The sequence below is a fragment of the Ambystoma mexicanum genome, chromosome 1p (assembly GCF_040938575.1).
Source record: "Ambystoma mexicanum isolate Mex_15411 chromosome 1p, UKY_AmexF1_1, whole genome shotgun sequence".
Lineage (NCBI taxonomy): Eukaryota > Metazoa > Chordata > Amphibia > Caudata > Ambystomatidae > Ambystoma > Ambystoma mexicanum.
Genome location: NC_090921.1, coordinates 166,905,511 through 166,923,713, shown reverse-complemented (window position 1 = coordinate 166,923,713; position 18,203 = coordinate 166,905,511). Strand labels below are relative to the sequence as shown.

General features: G+C 46.4%; 1 protein-coding gene across 2 annotated transcripts in view; it reads left to right on the top strand.

Annotated features, from left to right (window-relative positions):
• Positions 1–18,203, top strand: part of LOC138567616 (chloride channel protein ClC-Kb-like) — a 422,777-nt gene that overhangs the window by 371,241 nt on the left and 33,333 nt on the right. The window contains exon 20 of one of the 2 annotated variants that reach the window (XM_069646032.1): positions 16,856–16,894. The exons of the other annotated variant lie outside the window; for it this stretch is intronic. Within the exon in view, the coding sequence (XP_069502133.1) occupies positions 16,856–16,894 (39 nt within the window). The remainder of the gene's footprint in view (positions 1–16,855; positions 16,895–18,203) is intronic. 2 annotated transcript variants of the gene reach the window in all.

The window sequence follows — 18,203 nt, the reverse complement described above, 5'->3', positions numbered from 1 at the left end:
CATGGCAAGCCGCCCGCCTCTATCACGTACCCTCTTCCCGCTCCTCCCGGGCCAGCGGTTCTGCTGGAACTCCAGCGCTGCCAGGGAATCCATCTTGAGATCTCCCCAGTGCATGCATAGACACACACCCAGGCAGGTGTCACCTCTACAAACCACCTGAAATCACACCAGCACACAGTGCAAGGGTTCCGCCATACCTCAGTTTCCATCTCTACCCCATGCTCCCCTGTTGTCATGCGCTGCCGAGCCGACTGGCGGTTACCTCCGCGATGGAGGCTCCGGCGCCGACCGTTGTTCCAGCACGTTGAGTTTCCTTGCGCGCAGTCACGGTCTAGTTTTCCTTCAACATGGCGGTCACTGGGAAGTACATAGTCTCCCTATCCCAGCTATCAATGCGTTGCAACCCCCGTAGCTTCCGCTTCAGCCTTTTGGGTGAGACGCTAGTTTTCTGTCTTGCGGCTTGCCGCTCTGTCTCTTCGCCTTATCGCTCCTTGCGATACCTCTTTTCTTCCGCCACTCCCCCCTCTCTTTCTCTTTCCCTTCCTGGTTCTTGGTTGGTTTTCTCTTTCAGTTCCGGTGGCTCGCCCCTGCTCCTCGGCTTGAGCCTCTCTCCCTTTCTCCTGGGTCCTGCGGCCGCTCGAGTTTTCTTGCTTGAGCGCCCCTCACGCTTCTCCCTTTTAGTGAGAGCGCTTCCTGGTCTCCGTCGCCTTCGGCTCTGCTCCGCCCCCACAGCCCGCAGCGGCCGTCCACCTTCACTTCTTCGACTGCTGGACTCTCGTACTTTCCCTGGGAAGACTTCTGCTCGACCTCCTGCCTCACAAGGGTTTTTTGTGCCAAGAAGGCTTTTTCCCTTGTCGCCTACTGCGGGAGAGGAGTCCCAGGACTGCTTGTTTCAGGCATTCACTGTGGCTTCCTCTCGTGGTAGGCAAGTTGCTTTATCCACAAGGAGAGATTTCTGCGCACGTCAGCGTCTCAATACAGACGAATTGGAGGATTACCACTCAGGTGAGGAGGAGAAAGGGAAGGAATTGGACACCTGTCTCTACCGGAAATATGGCACTACAGGTCAATCGACATAATAAGACTACATTCAACAAATTGTTAAGCAACTGCAATTCTTTTTATATTTTAAAATATTTTTCGTTGATTCTACACGAATCCCAAAAATGATGTATTTTCTTTTTTTGTACATTGTTTTTTTAAATAAATGTGGATGGAGACCGCCTGAAGCCCTCTCCCACATCCCCCACCTTAATTAATACCCTAACCCAAAACCCTTTCTATTTTTTTGAAAATATTTGGAAAAGCGATTAAAAGAATGTGTTGTTTTTGGACTTGCAGTAAAATGATTTGATATTTTTGGGTGATACCTTTTTTGTTACCAGTGTCAGATACATGCACTTCAAAGCAAATGCATACATCAACGTTATTCTCCATTAATAATGCCTATCCAACTGTATATCGGCAATAATGAATTACAAAGTAAATCATAGTTTGCATATACTTGAATCCAGCGAGACCACTCAGTAGTATAGTACGAGGGGAAACAGCTTCACTCCATGGATCACAAAAACTCTAGGGCATCAACAGCAACGGCAACAAGATACAGAAGAGGAACCAGAAGAAGTTGCAAACACAATACGAAACCTAGCCGATCTAGTCAAACAGACCCTGTTAAACACACCCCACCCCTGCAGAACAATGAGGAAACTCGCCAACAAGAGCATTATAAGACAAAACCAAGAATAAAACAAGGCACTATAAAACAAAATACAGCGCAATCTATTCAACGGAAGATCAATGTCCAAACATGCCACAGAGATCTCTGATCTACTCTACGACAGGGGAATCAACATCCTTTTTGTCACAGAAATCTGGTTAGATGACAACCACAAAGTCACACTACATAGCTGTCTACCCGACAACTTCAAATGTACACAGGCAAACAGAAAAGGAAGAAAAGGAGGAGGGCTTGCACTAGCCTACAAAGAACACCTGAAAATAAAAACAGCTGGCCCTCTTAACATCAGAAACTACGAAGCCCTCGTCCTTCACCTGACAGACTCAAAAACAAACCTCACATTCATACTCCTCTATAGACCACCGACCTACGACGCCACCTTCGTAGACACCTTCATAGAAGCCATGATGAACCTGGCCATCGAACATGAATACCTGATAATCCTCAGCGACTTTAACATATGGTTTGAAGAAGAGAACGCAAACTCACAACAATCACTATTGAAGCAGCTCAAGACAATGAAACTATGCCAGATGGTGACGGAGCGATACACACAGCAGGACACACTCTCGACGCAATCTTCACCAACAAAAAACTGATCTCAACTGCACCACCAATATAAATACTATGGAGCGAACACCTCATCATACCGTCTGTGATCCAACTACCATCTCAAGCACCCAAACAGCCCCAAAAGTTCCACCAGATCTGGAAACAAAACCGGAATACCATCAAAAGCAGTAACTTAAAAGAACAACTGGAATCCTCCAAAACATCAATCGCAACCGACGAAAAAGCAGACCTAGTACAGAAATAGATCACTGAAACAATAGACAGCATGTCCCTGGAAAAACCCTTCATTCCATCACGAAAGAAAGCAGTGGCAAGATGGTTTACACCTCACCTCAATATAATGAAAAAAAACGGAAACTTCAATTAAAATGGAGGAAAAACTACAAACAATCCAAAAGAATAAATTATCAATAACAAATACAAGCATACAAAAAGGAAACACTGAAAGCCAAAAACAAATACCACAATGAACGAATCACAAAAGCCACCAACACCCAGAAAGAACTATTCAACATAGTAAATGAGATGACAAATTCCCCTGCATGTAATAACACACCGGTATCTTCACAAAAACTATGCAATGATCTTGCAGACCACTTTAAAAATAAATCACTGACATACAACGGATCATACAAAGTAGACCAATCAAGCAGACCGTGCCTCAACCCCTACCTGCCCTGGAACCACAAAACAAGCTTCAAAGCTTTGCCCAAATGTCAACAGAGAAATGTGTCAACCTGGTGAAACAAAGCAACAAAGCAGGCTCCTCAATGGACCCCTGCCCACCTGACATCTATACATCAATCCTTACACAGGGCACACCACCAGAATGCCATATAAACCTCTTCAACCAATCACTCTCTATGGGGAGACTACCGCAGGCTTTCAAATCTGCATACATCAAACCACTCCTCAAGGATACCATGGGCAATGTGGAAGACCTCTCTAACTACAGACCGATATCAAACATTCCATATCCAGCAAAACTATTAGAGACCTATGTATATGAACAAACACCGGCACATGTAGAAAACCACCAACTATTGTGCCAGACAAAAGTCAGCTTGAGACCCATGAGAAGGACAGAAGTCAGCCACAAAACCCTCATCAACAGAAAAGGGAAAGGGAAGAGTGGATACTCAAAACATCATCGGTACTAACAAAAACCGGACGTGCCTCTATGGCTCAGAGCAAACCTCTGGACAATTCCCAGCCCCCATGAAATCCGTGTACAGCAGCAACAACAATAGGTGGGAAACACAGTTTATGGCTTTAGAGGATGCTTCCACATCAATTGGATAAACCCACCAGTCATGTCTCCAAAGGGACTGCATTGTCTCCCGATAGCCTCAAGAACTGGGGCCTAATACCCCAGACAAGCATAAATCCTATACGGGGGTCAGTGTTGAGAAAGGGGGAAGCACTCATTGTGATCTGACTGCTAGGCATTGTACTTCGTCGCAGGCCATATCCCAGTAAATCAGTAGCCATTCTTGGGTCCCTTAGTTGTAGGCGGATGAGGTCATAGGGACAGCCCTCCCCATAGGATAGTCTTCTCAAGCTTTTAATGTCCTCCCTAATCAACGAGCGGTAACCGTATGCTGACCACAGCTAATGTGTGCATTTGTTTGTAAGTGAATCTCTGGGTTCGACTTTGTCACTAGAACATTTGGGGACCCTGTGCAAAAATACACCTCCTAGTATGTGAATCAGCCTCTGTGGGTTTGGATCGCTGTGCGCTGGCAAATCAGGGGATGCTCTATGCACACCTTCAAGATCTCACCTGCCCCCCACTCATTTTTTTCACCCTGCAAGGAAACCTGGGCCCTTTGGACCACCTCCCCCTGCAATCCCTGCTGGAGAGATTTAGCAGTTTCAGCCTAGGTAAGGTTGGTTTTCGAGCTAACATCAGCGTCAACTTTGCCCCAGAGCCCCTTTCGGATCGCCACCTCAGTGGGCATCACCTTTATAGGGACTGGGGGAGCTATTTGAATAAACTGGGTTGTGCCGAGATTGGGAACAGTACAGATTTCCTTCACTGGCGTCACCGGATCCTTGTTAATGGTGTCAGTGCTTGGGTGTGGGTCCCCCTGGGCCCCTCTTCCTGTTCCTCTACCATTTTCTAGGATCTGTAGTAGCAGATTCTTTAGGGTCGCCAATTCGGTCAGAACCAGTGAGCGGGTGCAGCCCTGGGCTGTTTCCTTAGGGATGGAGACCGGGGAGAGAGAGAGAAATGTATCCAGTGGGAATGGACATGGAGAATTGGACTCCCACAGGTGCAATTTCACATTTATTGGTTCACATGCATCAGATGTTTTGTGGACAGTGGCTTCCATGGTGATTGGGGGACTGACACTTGGTAACAGGGGCCTTTTTTCTTGTGAGATTGTGACAGGGGCGCCAAATATTGGAACCAATGCAATGGGAGCAGTAATTGGCACTGGAATTAGAGTTACAACTGGCGGCAGCAGGGGTAGGCGGTGCAGAGTTATGGAGGCACTTCGCCTGAGGCTGTTTTTCTGAGAGCTCGAGATGGCATTTCTCGAGCCAGCGTTCAATGGTAGAAAAAGAGGTGTCAACAGATGTACTGGTAGCTGGCAATGCTGATGCTGAGAAGGGGTCACATGTCCCCATTTGTACTTTGTCAACTGCCCCCCCCCTCCCTGAGATTGTTCATCATTGCTGCACAGGCTGATTTCACCCCCTCTACTTTCCTGTTGGGATTTTCCCCACTAATGTGGTCTATATTAGGATCATCAGCGTTGGTATTACTATTACCCCCTGAAATGATCTGGGCACTTCCAAGGAAACAGTTGATTTCTTTGATCAGTTTGTACGCATCACCCGATATCATTACAGGGATATGGCTATGCCCCTGTGCTTGCCCCCACATGTTAATGTTAAAGGTATTTGTACACGCACCATCACCAACGGAATTGGTCCCCAAGCGCTCTGGTGAATCTGCAAACAAATAAAGGAGGGGTGAGGGGTTAGTAGGGTGAAGTGGAAGTAGGAAAGTGAGAAAGGTGGTGTCCTGTTGGCAGCTTCAGTTAGGTTTTCACAGTGCGCTGGGCTTGGGTGTGATTATCAGATCGATGTGGGTCCTTATGTGCTATTGGTGTGAGTTATGTGTTATTTGTTTGTTGTTGTGGTGTGGTGAAGTATGTGCGGTTCGCTCTGCTGAGAATGGTTGTGTTGGTTTTTGTGTGAGAGATATATGCGGAAAGTACCACGTCTCTGATTGTCCTATGGAGCTGGTATTTTAGTTTGTCCGTCTAGTTATTAGGTGTGACGGGATGGCAAGTTTCCATCTGAGCTATTTCAGAGGTTTGTTTAACAGGTTATGGTACGCATTGTCCTCCGCTCTGGTATTGGTGCTGTATATTTTACATTCATCAGCTCCCTTCCTATCCGTTTCCCTGTCGGTGATCCATAGCTGCCTATGTTTGCTTCATCGGCTAAAGGTGTGTTGACATGTCATCCTTACACTTCCCTCCGGATCTCTACATAATCGTTCTTTTATGTGATTCTAACTTATCTTTCATTGTGGTATAGTGATATGCCGCAGATTGTTCTTCCCCCGCCCTCTTTTGATGAAAGCTAGCTTAGGAAGATAATTTCCCTCTCTGAGTATTGTTTCAGCTGCATATTTATTTATTTATTTGAATTTATAAAGCGTGCAGCGGCCCTGAGGCATCGTGGCGCTGTTACAGACGATTTACTCGTATACATGTTACATGGAAATGAAAACATTACATGTGTATGTGCCCCCATAGTTTTGAGTAGTTTTCTGAATAGAAGGTGATCTCTCGTGTTATGAATGTTCTTTGGTAGCTCATTCAAGGTTTTTTGTGCAAGGTGAGAGAGGAGAATCCTCCGAATTGTCTTTTGTTGTGTGGTTTTGTTTCCAAACAGTTGTCTTCGCTAGATCCGACGGGTCTTGTTGGGTGGTAGACTTTTATTTTCTCTCTTAGGATCTCTTCGCCTTGGCCGTGGATTGCTCTGTGCGTTATGCACATTGATTTGAACTTTATTCGCTGTTTAATTGGTAACCATTTTAGCATTTTCAGAGCTGGTATTCTCTTTGCTGTAGTTTGAGGAGCAGCCTGTGAGCCGCAATTTGTATGCGTTGGAGTTTGTTTTGAAGTTGCTCTGGCATGCCTGGATATCTGCTGTTGGTGTAGTCTACTCTGGACATGATAGCAAAGATGGTGAGTGTTTTGTGGGCGAGTGAGAGGATTGGTAGGATCCTTTTTACTGCTCATAGGAGGAAGAAGCATTTCTTTATTAGAGCGGTTACTTGTTGCTCTAGACTTAGTTTGTTGTCTATCAAGCCTCCCAGGTTTTTCACTTTCGTCGATGGAGCTGGGATTGTACCAAGTTCCATTGGCCAAGGGATGTAGTGAATGTTTTTTCCATTTTTAGAGATGGTTATTATTTCTGTTTTGCCTGGGTTGAGTTTGAGGTAGTTCGAGTTCATCCAGCTTTAGATTTCATGAAGGTAGCTCTCTAGTTTTGTGTGTTTTTCTTGTGTGTCTTGTATTTTATAGACTATTTGTGTGCCGTCAGTGTTGTTGTAGCGTGTGAGTCCATGTCTTTTAATGATCTTGATTAGTTGATCCAGGTAATTGTTGAATAATAACAGGGAGAAGCATGATCCTTGTGGTACTCCACAGGAGGATTCTCTTGAGTTGGATTTGAAAGGTTTGATCCATATGGTTTCTGTTCTGTTTGTTATGAAGGATTTAATCTATAGTAAGGCTTGGTCAGTGAATCCAATTTCTTCCAATCGCCTGATGAGGATGTAGTGGTTAACTGTGTTGAATGATGGAAAGAGATCCAGAAGTATCAGGGCGGTGCTTTTGTCTGAGTCTGCGTTTGTCTTTAGATCATCCCAGATTGAGAGAAGTGCTGTTTCCTTTACTCTCGGAAAACTACTTGTGCCTGATCCAATAGTGCCTGATCCAATAGGTGGTGTTCTTCTATAAATTCTATAAATTCTTGGGTTATTCTATAGATGTATGTCTCGAGTAGTTTCACCTGGTACGGTTTGTTGGAGATAGGTCTGTAATTGGAGAGATCCTACATGTTTCCTGCTGTGTCCTTGAGGAGTGGCTTGATGTATGCTGATTTGAAGGATTGTGGCACTTGCCCTGTTGAGATTGAGTGGTTGAAGAGGTTTCTGTAGAAATCCATGGTTGTTCCTTGTGTGAGGATTGATGTCTGGAGTGGGCAGGGATCCGTGGGGGAGCCTGTTTTGTTGCTTTGTTCACCAGTTTGACGAGTTTGTACGGGTGTTGCTCGTACGGGTGGGTGGGTTGCATATTGCGGTCACATGGTCTGCTTTGTATGGTCTGTTGGATGGTGATGATTTCGTTATTGAAGTGGTCTGCGAGGTTGTTGCAATCCGGCGGTAACGGTATTAGCGCCGCCAATTCTGCTCTGCTGCATTACGACTGCAATTCAGCCGGCGCTATTCCAGTCGGGCGCTATTACAGCCATCTGTAATAGCGCCGGCTGTAATTGCGCTGACAACCCAACACACTATCACAGACCTATCAAAAGTACAGTATGCTGGAGGTAAAAGAACACAGGTGAGAGTAACTAAGCCACAGGTGGAAAAAATACACACAAGAGGCATACAAAAAAACAACCCAGGCCCCACCCACCCTTCCTAACACCATATTGCCATTAGGAGCAGGGAGTTGACAGCAATGAAGGCACAGGTGCAAACTATGCACACAAGAGGCCTACAAAATACCAACCCATGCCCCACACACACTTCCCAACCCCATGTTGCCGTTGGAAGCCGAGAACCTTGTCATGGACCTCTACATACTGTACCAGGAGCTACAGAGGCCTGACAACCAGCCCAGAGAGGGGCAGGGGGTTGATGAAGAGGAGGAGGAGGAGGAGGAGACCAGCTCCAGCAAGGCGGGCAGCCATCCCCAGAGTCAGGCCAACACTCTGGGCCCTGACTGATGGACAGTTGGTATCTGAGTACAGGCTGGACAGGGCTACCATCACCCAGTTGCTGGACACAATCCAAGGTGACATTGGTAGCAGGATTGCCATCAGCACCGATATGCCCCCACTCGTGAAGCTGCTGTCAGTCCTAGGATGCATTGCTGTGCCATGTGAACGAACACATTGCATTGCCCACCACCGAGGCACAGGTGAATGAGCACAAGGCACAGTTCTATGCCATTGCCCAAGTGCTGAACATACTTGCAGCCCTAGACTGCACACATGATGCATCCCGGGACCATGAGGCAGCCTAAAGGAATCAGAAGCATTTCCATTAATTGAACGTGTAAATGACCTGTAGCCCAGACCTGACCATCAGCCACTGCTGCGCTCGCTACCCTGGATCCACCCACGACTCCATGATGCTTCGCAACAGCAGACTGCCAGCCTACATGGAGAGGCATAGAGCCCAACGCACATGGACAGTTGGTGAGTACAAACCCTGCCTGAAATGCATGCCAACGTACAACAAATGTAGGGGGGGCAGAGCCACAGGAAGCCTTGCATGCCAACAGGAGCCACAGCCAGCACCATCACCGCACCAGTACCATATACGTGTGGCACACAAGGACACCTGCACACAACCACCACACCAGCACCCACAAAAGGTGATGGGCACACACTTCTCAAAACTTAACACATGGGACGAAATGACCAGAATGCACCTTGTCTGTTGCAGTCCCTCTTTACACCCTGACACACAAGAGTAACCCCACCCAGGGCCACCCCACAGGAATGTAAAGTGAGAGAAATACAATAACCATTCTGTGAACCACAGTAGATGATCAGGATCAAACCCGAACATGAACATCCCTGAGAGAGTGACCCATGAATCCACATTTACATGCATGTGAAACAAAAACTGGTACCATGTAGCTAAAGTTCCACCATCCCCTGAGACCGCCACAACCAAATACAAATCAACACTGGCCCTGAACAGTCAGTCATGACGGGAGCCTCATCGTGACGGTATGGATGCGCCACTGTGCCAATCAAATCCAGTGAGTAATGCATGTAGAAAGTGGGATACAAGGGACATTGTATAGCAAACCCGTGGAACTTGAATACACCATATTCAAAGGACAGGTGGTTACATGACGGAACTTGTTGAGCATGAGTGTCCCACACAATCCCATACAGATAGGTCATCATCCGCCGATCCACCGGTGCAAGTCCAGTATTCCCATGTGCAGGCAAATGTAATCTGCCACAGGACAGCCCACTCATTCACACAGGGTGTATGTATGGGTCAGATGATGCATGTCCTGAAAGATGCCAATCACATTGCCAATCACATTGCATGTCCCCGTTGCACACAAAGGGTGAGCACATGTCACGAAGAGCACTTGTAAAATAAATAACACTTGTACACAATCATGAATGTCTGAGCTTTCTGTCATGCTTGAACAGGCTTGAATTAAAGTGGATCTAACTCCCTCCCCCCACCAACTTCCCCAGCACACATACCCCTCTCCCCCACCAACTCCCCAGCACACATACCTCCCTTCCCCCACCAACTCCCCAGCACACATACCCCCTTTGCCCCCCCAGCTCCCCAGCACACATATCCCCCTCCCCCACACAGTGCATATGGGTCAGTGTGCCCGGCCCTCAGGCCAACAATGCATTGTCCATCTAACATGGACGTTGTCGCTTTCCATGTGCTCTGCCTTCAGGTGAGCGCCGTTGTGAATGCTGCAGTGACCGACGCCTGGGTGACCCCTGTAGGGAGCCCTGTGTGGGGGTTGTTGAGGTGTATGGCACTGATGTATCCAACTGCAGCTGTTGGCGGAGGAGATTATTTGCCTCACACATCTGTTCTACATTCGCAGATTACACCTTGCATAGTTCACATACTCGCTGACCAAATCCTGTGAGTGCTGCAGTGCATCCCTCTACAACCTTATGTGTGTGGGAATTGTCGCATGCCATGGTTTTGGCAGCCCCCCAAATTGCATTGCTAATGGCCTTGATTTGGTGGTTGTGTTCGCTGGCCATGCCCTCTAGCCTCATCTGGCGTGCCTCCGTCACAACCAGGCACATCATGGTTGCTTTTGATTGAGGGGCTGCCAGCAGGTGACCCATTTGAGAGTGTGTCCTCTTCCGCCACTGGTGTGTGTGCACAGCGTCCACAGACATGTGGAATGTGGCTGGGACTCTCCACATGCTCAGGGGTCCCATTGGGTGTGTCCATTTGCTGCATTGGACTGTGTATAGGCGTTATGACTGGTACAGCATGCTGCTCTTCACAGGATGACGCATCCTCCTCTGGGGTGGTTGCACTCGTGGCAACTTCAACATCCTGTGAGCCCCCGGTGGCTTGGGATGGGCTCGACGAGGCGGCCCTCATGGCTTGTGGGCGCCGAGGTGGTGAGCCCGTGGTGGCTTGTGGACACTGAGGTGGTGAGCCCCTGGTGGCTTGTGGGTGCCGAGGTGGTGAGCCCCTTGTGTGGTGGGGTGGGTACTCTGCCTTGGCTCGGATGACGCCTGTGTGTCTGTAGGGGACATAGGGTATGGCATGAAGACAGGGCACCTCAAATTATTTTCATGCATTTCAAGGCTTACGGGGGGGGGAGTTGTACAGGACAGTTTCTATCATGCTTGGTCCTGACCTGTTTAGTAGTCACGATGTTGGTATTTCTGGGGCATACTACGTGGGGGGGACACATTTCGGAATTGTTGTGATAGCCTTTTCATGCATATGATGCAAATGCACAGCTAGCATGCCGCAGTCAGTCAGGGGGAGTTGGTACAACACACGCCCACCTGACGTTGCTGTGCCCCCTCCATGGATATGGTTGCCATGGTGCTTGCATTTGTCCATTGGCTTCCCTACTCACAATTCTGGATCCCTGGGTCCGCCTAGGTGCACTGGTGCAAGGGCGCAGTCGTGGGTGGCTGTGGTCGATCACACGCACTGCACCCACTCACAGTGCCCAGCTGTCGGACATTCCCGCTGAGGATGGAGTGGTGGCCTATTTACAATACAATTGCAGGGGGTGGGAGGTGATTCACCTCCAGCCTCCTGAGTGCCGGGGCCTGCGTCGGCTCCTCCCACCCCCTCCATGGATGCCATGTCGATGTCGGTGGTGCATTGCTCCTCCCATGATGCAAGCTCCGGTGGTGGTGGCCCTCCACCGGCCGACATGCTCTCACTCCTGTGCTGTGCCAGTGCCAGGAGGACCCATACACGCTTGTGGCCCGCTGCAGTGACCTTCTGGCTGATGTCTGCCCAGATGTGGTTACACCACTGTTAGTCCATCTTTTTTTGTTGGGGACCATAGACTTCACCCTGATAGGAAATTACCTCCTCCACCTGTATAGTGAGCTTGGAGTCTGAGAACTTCAGTTTGCGCACCCTGTCCAGGGCAGACTTGACCCTCACACTCTCCTGAGACATTTTCTGAGGTTTGTTGGAGTGGATGGCTTCCAGGGGCTCTGATTTTGGGAGGATTGTGAATTCCAAAATGGCTGCCGCTTCGTTTCCCGTTCCGGGGGTGACACATTTCCTGTGGCGCTATTAGTGTGCACTAGTAGTGCACGCTAATAGTGTGAGACGCCGGCGGTAAGACAATATTCACTGAGTTTTCAGCCACTATTACTGCTGAACGCTACTTGTGTTAACGCCCAGGCCGTGTGCACATGGCCGCCAACTTGTAATGCCAACTTGTAATGGGGCGTTGTTTGCGCCACAACTCACGGCATTAACCGAAATACTGCTCGGCTGTATATGCTCCTGGAAACCGTGAAACTAGTGATGGGGCCCTTAGTCCCTTCGATGGTATTGGAGCATTGTTACATCCAGGTTTTTAAAAAATGTCATTTATGATTTTAAACAGTTCTTTTTGGGTGTTTGGTGGTTTGATGTTGTCGAAGTATTTCCTTTTGGTTTTTTGGATTTCCTTTTTGTATGAGTGGATTTGTTGTTGGAATTGGAATTTCTTTGCACGGTCATTTTTGATCCTCCATTCTAGTTCAAGTTTTCGTTTTTTCCTTTTTATGGTGCTGAGTAGCGGGGGTAAACCATTTTGCTGTTGCTCTTTTGCTTGCTGGGGTAAAAGGTTTTTCTTTGGCGATCTCATCTATTGTTGTCATTATCCAGTTGTGAAGTAGTTCTATTTTTTTGTCTAGGTCAATCGTCCATAGTTGTTGCTTGTGGTTTGTTTATTTCCAGTAGTTCAGTTAGGTTGCAATTTGTGATGGTCCTCTAGTTTCTTTTCATGATAGTTGGCAGATTGTCCTGTTTGATTATTGGTGTGGCCAGTGGGATCATGAAAGGGATGATGGATCTGAAGTGGTGGTGCCGTGGTAATGAGAATTCTGTTGGCGAAGATCGAGTCTAGTGTATGTCCTGCCGTGTGGGGTGCTCCTTTGACTAACTGATGTAATTTCATTGTTTCAGTTGTTTGGCTAGTGATTTTTGTGTGGCTGTGGTTTCTTCATCAAACCAGATGTTGAAGTCACCAAGGGTAATCAGGTGATCCTGTTCGATGGCTAGGTTGGTCACTGCTTCCTGGGCGGCATCTATGAAGTTTGCATCGTAAGTCAGTGGTCTGTACACCGGTATGAATTTCAGGTTTGTCTTGGGTTTGTTGATAGGCGAAGGATTAGAGATTTGCAGTTTTTGATGTTTAGTGGGTCTTCAAGTTTAATTTCCAGGTCTTCCTTGTGGGCTATTGCCAGTCCCCCACCTCTTTTGTTTTTCCTGTTTGCTTGGCGGACTTGAAGTTTTCAGGCAGGCAGTTGTGGAGAGTGATTTTCTAGTTGTCATCTAGCCATGTTTCAGTTACGAGTAGGATGTCGATACCTCCATCGCACAGGAGGTCGTAGATTTCGGTGGCATGTTTGGACATTGACCTAGCGTTGATTAGATTGCAGTGGATGTTTTTGGTGTGCTTCGGTTTGTTGTTCCCTGTTTTGACTTGTGGATATTCAGTTGTAGCGCTTCTGAGTTGTTTTCGCCGGTTGGTTGAAGTTCCATGGAGGCCGCTTAGTCGTTGAATCAGACTTTTAGATTGATAGTTGGCTTGATGAATTCTACAGCTTCATCATCTTTCGTGTTTTGTGGTTGTCAGTAGTGCCCTTCTGTTCTTGTGATATACGGAGTAAGGGCGTTGGTATCGTGCCTTTCTCTTCTTGGGTCCTCTCATCTTTTTTTGTGGCATTCGGTAAGATACTTTGCTTGTCTGGAAATTCAGTGGCATTGAAGTGTCAAGGTTCTGCAGTTGTTGCAAGATACAGTGTAAGGTATAGGAATTTTTCTCTTATGATGTTTGCTCTGTTGGTTGTATTGTTTGCTGGGGTGCGTCCTGTGTTCGAGAGGGCTCCTACTGGAGGCAGGTGAGTTTGTGTATCTGCTGTGGTTGGTAAGTGTTCCAGGGTTCTTTGGCGGGATCCAATTCTGCATCGGGACATTTTAGGTCCTTGGTAGTAGGATTTGTTTGGATATTGTGTTTACAGGGGCAGTAGCCCACCTGTCGGGCCTTGTGCTTGTATAATATAGAGTTTTATCCCCTTATGTTGCAATAGCTGGATGCTCTCTGAGGGTGTCTGTTCACTCAGTCGGTTGGGTTTGGGTGATCCTCTATCTATGGGTGGACTGTCTAGAGGAGTACTAAGCGTTGGAAGGGGTGGCGCAGTTGGTTATTGGAGGACTATGGGTGTACCTCAGAACCTCACAGGTCCCAAGTTTTCCACGCCAGTCTCCTGCACTTGTCCCTGGGCCTTGCACTTGCCTTGCACTTCGGTTACGACCCACGAGAGTGGTATCTCTATGCACTTAACCCATGTTCTGACTGGACGCACTTTTCCCTGTTACTATGAACCACCCCCACCCCACACGTACTTCCTTTTCTTTTCTGTTCACCTGCATAATCTGAATGGACCATGCCTAGTAAGATCGTTTGTCTTGTCTTCCCTATATCTCCCCCCATGCATGGTTGTGCTTTGAAACACTTGTTTGTAAGCGCATAATAAACACTCAATCAACCAATCAATGATAAGAACAAAATGCTCAAAGAAATGGATAGCCTATATAACAAGCATTTGCAAAGTCAAGCTTTTGGCATTTCTAGAGGAAGACAGATTTCCATTCTTTATATATTTTTAACAATACCATTTTTATTTATATAGTACAATATTGTACAGCTCATCACAAAACATACTACCAATCTTAAATAAATAATGTTACATTTTATAAATGTCATATCATATCATATACACAAAAAACAAATAGTTACAATCGCTTTGATTTTGCATTTACACTAAATTTGATTTTCTTATGCATTTGGTCTTTATAGCCCAAGAAGCATCACAGTGCTAACTATCTCAGTGGACCAGTCAGCAGAATGGGAATTACAGGAAGTGCAGTGTTCTAGCTGTGTCCAAATATTTGCGACACAATGGGCCTCATTACGACCCTGGCGGAAGACCATGGTGCTATTAGCACCATGGTCCATGCCGGTAAGTTACCGACTCCATTACAAGGTTGGCGGGGCGGTAATTCCCCCTTCCTCCATGGCCCTTCCCCATTCCCATTTTTGACCCATAGGGCTCAATGGGAATGGGGAAGGCGCTAAGTACGGTGCCGCAAATTGCGGCACTGTAATTAGCACCAAGGTCCCTTTGCGGGTCCCTACTTTAACGGCTGGTCTACACCAGCCATTAAGGTCGGGTCCCGCAAAGGGACCTCGTAATTAGGCGCTAATAGGTTAACGGTGCCGCAGCCTTTTACTGCGCCGTTAACCCATTAGAGCCTGGGTCGTAATGAGGCCCACTATGTATTGTTATAATGAGTGTGGTGAACATTTGCCTTTTTATAACCCATGTCAAAAGTTCAAAGTCTAACTGGAGACAGATGTATTACCATTGAGCAGCTGCTGTACTTTAATTCAGGGCTGTGCCATATATACGCTGTATTGCTTACAAATGAAACACCAGAAAGTTGTGCTTGTTGAAGATGTTGTTATCAAAAAAGTAGGGCTTAATAACCCCAATACACCCATTACCTTTTCGGAAATTGATTTTGCATGCAGAAATAGCTGTTCTAAATGATCTTAATAGGCACTGGTTTGGATAGCACAGAGAGTATGTGCCACTGGTGATATGTCTCCTCCTAAAAATGGTAGTAAAAAGTGCCAAACTTTCAAATGATACCTTTTTGCTTTTTCTCATACAGGTGGTATTTGCCACTTCTATGAGGCAAAACTAAAAGACTCCTAATACACCAAAATATACAGATAATACTAAGCTTGGTTACAAGAAATAAACACAGGGTTTGTGAATCAGAGAAGGAAAACACCGGCGGAAAACATGGTTGCAGGTAAGTTACTCTTTCCTGCTTTCCTTTCCCCACCATACAAACATTGCAACCGAGTTCCTTCTTTCTGTCTCTGTGGAAAACATGGTTGCAGGTAAATCACTCTTTTCTGCTTTCCTTTCCCCACCATACAAACATTGCAACGGAGTTCCTTCTTTCTGTCTCTGTGGAAAACATGGTTGCAGGTAAGTTACTCTTTTCTGCTTATAGTCTTTCTCGCCGCACTCCCTCTTTCCTTTCCCCACCATACAAACATTACAACTGAGTTCCCATCTTTCTTTCTCCATCACGCAATAATCTAATATTTTGTGCTCTAGCTCACCGTCTATATTTATTTTAATGTTATTGTTTAAAGCACTGACCTAGCTCGAGGACTTCGGAGCGCTGTACAGAGTGTGTGTAGCTGGCATTTGGGCCGACATATTTTAACAGTAGCGCAGTACTTTCTCTGTCTCTCTAAAGCACACACCTCTGTCCCTCTCTCTCTGATCGTCTTCCATTGCCCCATCTTCAGCTACAGAATATTAATACTCAAACCGTGGGCCTCTTTTTATAAAAATACAATGGGCCTCATTATGAGTATGCCGGTCCGTTAACAACGGTGCTACCGGCACCGTTGTTACCAGACCGGCATACTCCGAGTTCTGCGACCGGGTGTCTGACCTGGCGGGTGGAGCGGCAGCCACTCGCAGACCTTGATGGATGCACCGGCACTGTTGCACGCAGTGCCGGTGCATCCGTCCTCCCCATTCCCATTGAGTCCAATGGGACTCAAATGGGAATGAGGAGTAATTTTTTCCGGCGCCCGTCAATGGGGAATTACTGGGACCGCCGGGGCTTTAATGCCCCGGTAAGTCCCCATTACTGGGCACTGGGAAAAAAAAGACTCCGGCGGCAGCCATGCAGTTTTTACCGGCACGGCTACTGCCGGGGTCATAATGAGGCCCAATCTCTATTGAAAATAAAACAACATATGCTTTGAGAATGTTCTGCTGCCAGTCTATACGCCAATCATACATATGCCAGTTCTCTCCACTAGTTTTTAAAGAGTCCATGATCAACATTGTCCTGTGTCTTGAATCTTGAAATTTGTAAGCTTGAGCGGGTGCTAATGCCTAAGTGTTGGCGCAAGTCCTTGCGGTTGTGCCCAATACGGCATGAATCATCAGCATGTTAAGCCTTTGTTTGCTTTTCAGGATGGATTGGCCGTTTATGACACCCGGACTGTCAAAGAGGTGAGAGGAAAACTGGGTGCGGTGGAGTTCAATGAACATGGGTGTAATCATAATCACGGGTGTCAAACAGTTGAAATCCTAGAAATTGGTGGTGTGGGTCATCAAAGTAGAATTGGTGCTGTCCATCCTTTCAACTACCACTCACATCAATCACACATACTAACAATTACGCCAGGCCGTACATCAGCAGGACAAACATCCCAGGATTTGCATCAGTATTCTTTTATTTCCTACAATCAAATAAGAGCTCTTTGCTCAGTTTCAGTTTCATATAAAGTTTAAATAATTTTGTTACAGCTTGGAAAGAACAGTACTTCACCTGGAGATAATCATGTTTTAATGTTGCTTCTATTACCTGTTCGGATAGGCCTGTTTTATTTTTATTTTAGATTTGCTTATTCCAATTTCTTTTCGCTTTTAACAAATCTTTAATTTAATTTTAGTTTTAAAATAGATTTATTCCACTGTTATAGCAGCCTGGTTTCTTAACTAATATTTAAGATTACTTTAATTTCATAAAAATTTCTGGTTTAGATAGGACTGTTTTAGATACATTTTTGTTGATTGCTGGTTTAGTTTAATTTCTTTTTGGATATGCTCACTTTTTTAAAATTATGTTTTAGGAAAGATTCTAACCTTTCAGTTTCTGCCGATGGCAAATTTGGGGGAAATTATTGTTCTTTTTAATCTTTACAAAATTTGCCGTTTATGACAGACATCCCAAGTGCCCTTGATTGGCTGACCATTTTCCTGTTCTATATATTGATGGCACCTTGCCGGAAAGTAAATGTAATAAAGAAAAATCTCCCTGAAAATGGAAAAAAGCATGCGTCTCTACCAGAAGCATGGGCGAGGGATGCTTACAGAGAGGAATACATTCTCTGTACAATGGCCGTCTCAATACCATCCATTTGCTAAACTTGGGATGTCTGTTGTCTACATGGATGGACTGATTGTGGGGTTTTCCTGCAGCAATCTTGCAGAAAGAGAAGAACCAGAGACAAAGACGCAAGGATGAAAGATACATTTTCTGATGCTTGTTAATCTGCTTAGAATCACATGCTGTGCATATAGTCCGACATCTAGTGGTAAACGCGCAGTATTGCAACTTTCTTTTGAGGATCGAAAGGGGACATCGACATGGGCGTGCCTGTAACACGATCCCTAACGTGACGTCTAGTGTACCCAGAGTCTCGCAAATATTGTGTCGGTGGCGAATAGGCCTAAAAGCTCATCTTCACGTTGAGAGGAGTATTCAGATGGGTCCCTGCCCCTCTCTAAGACTCTGTCTGACAGATCCCTTCATTCT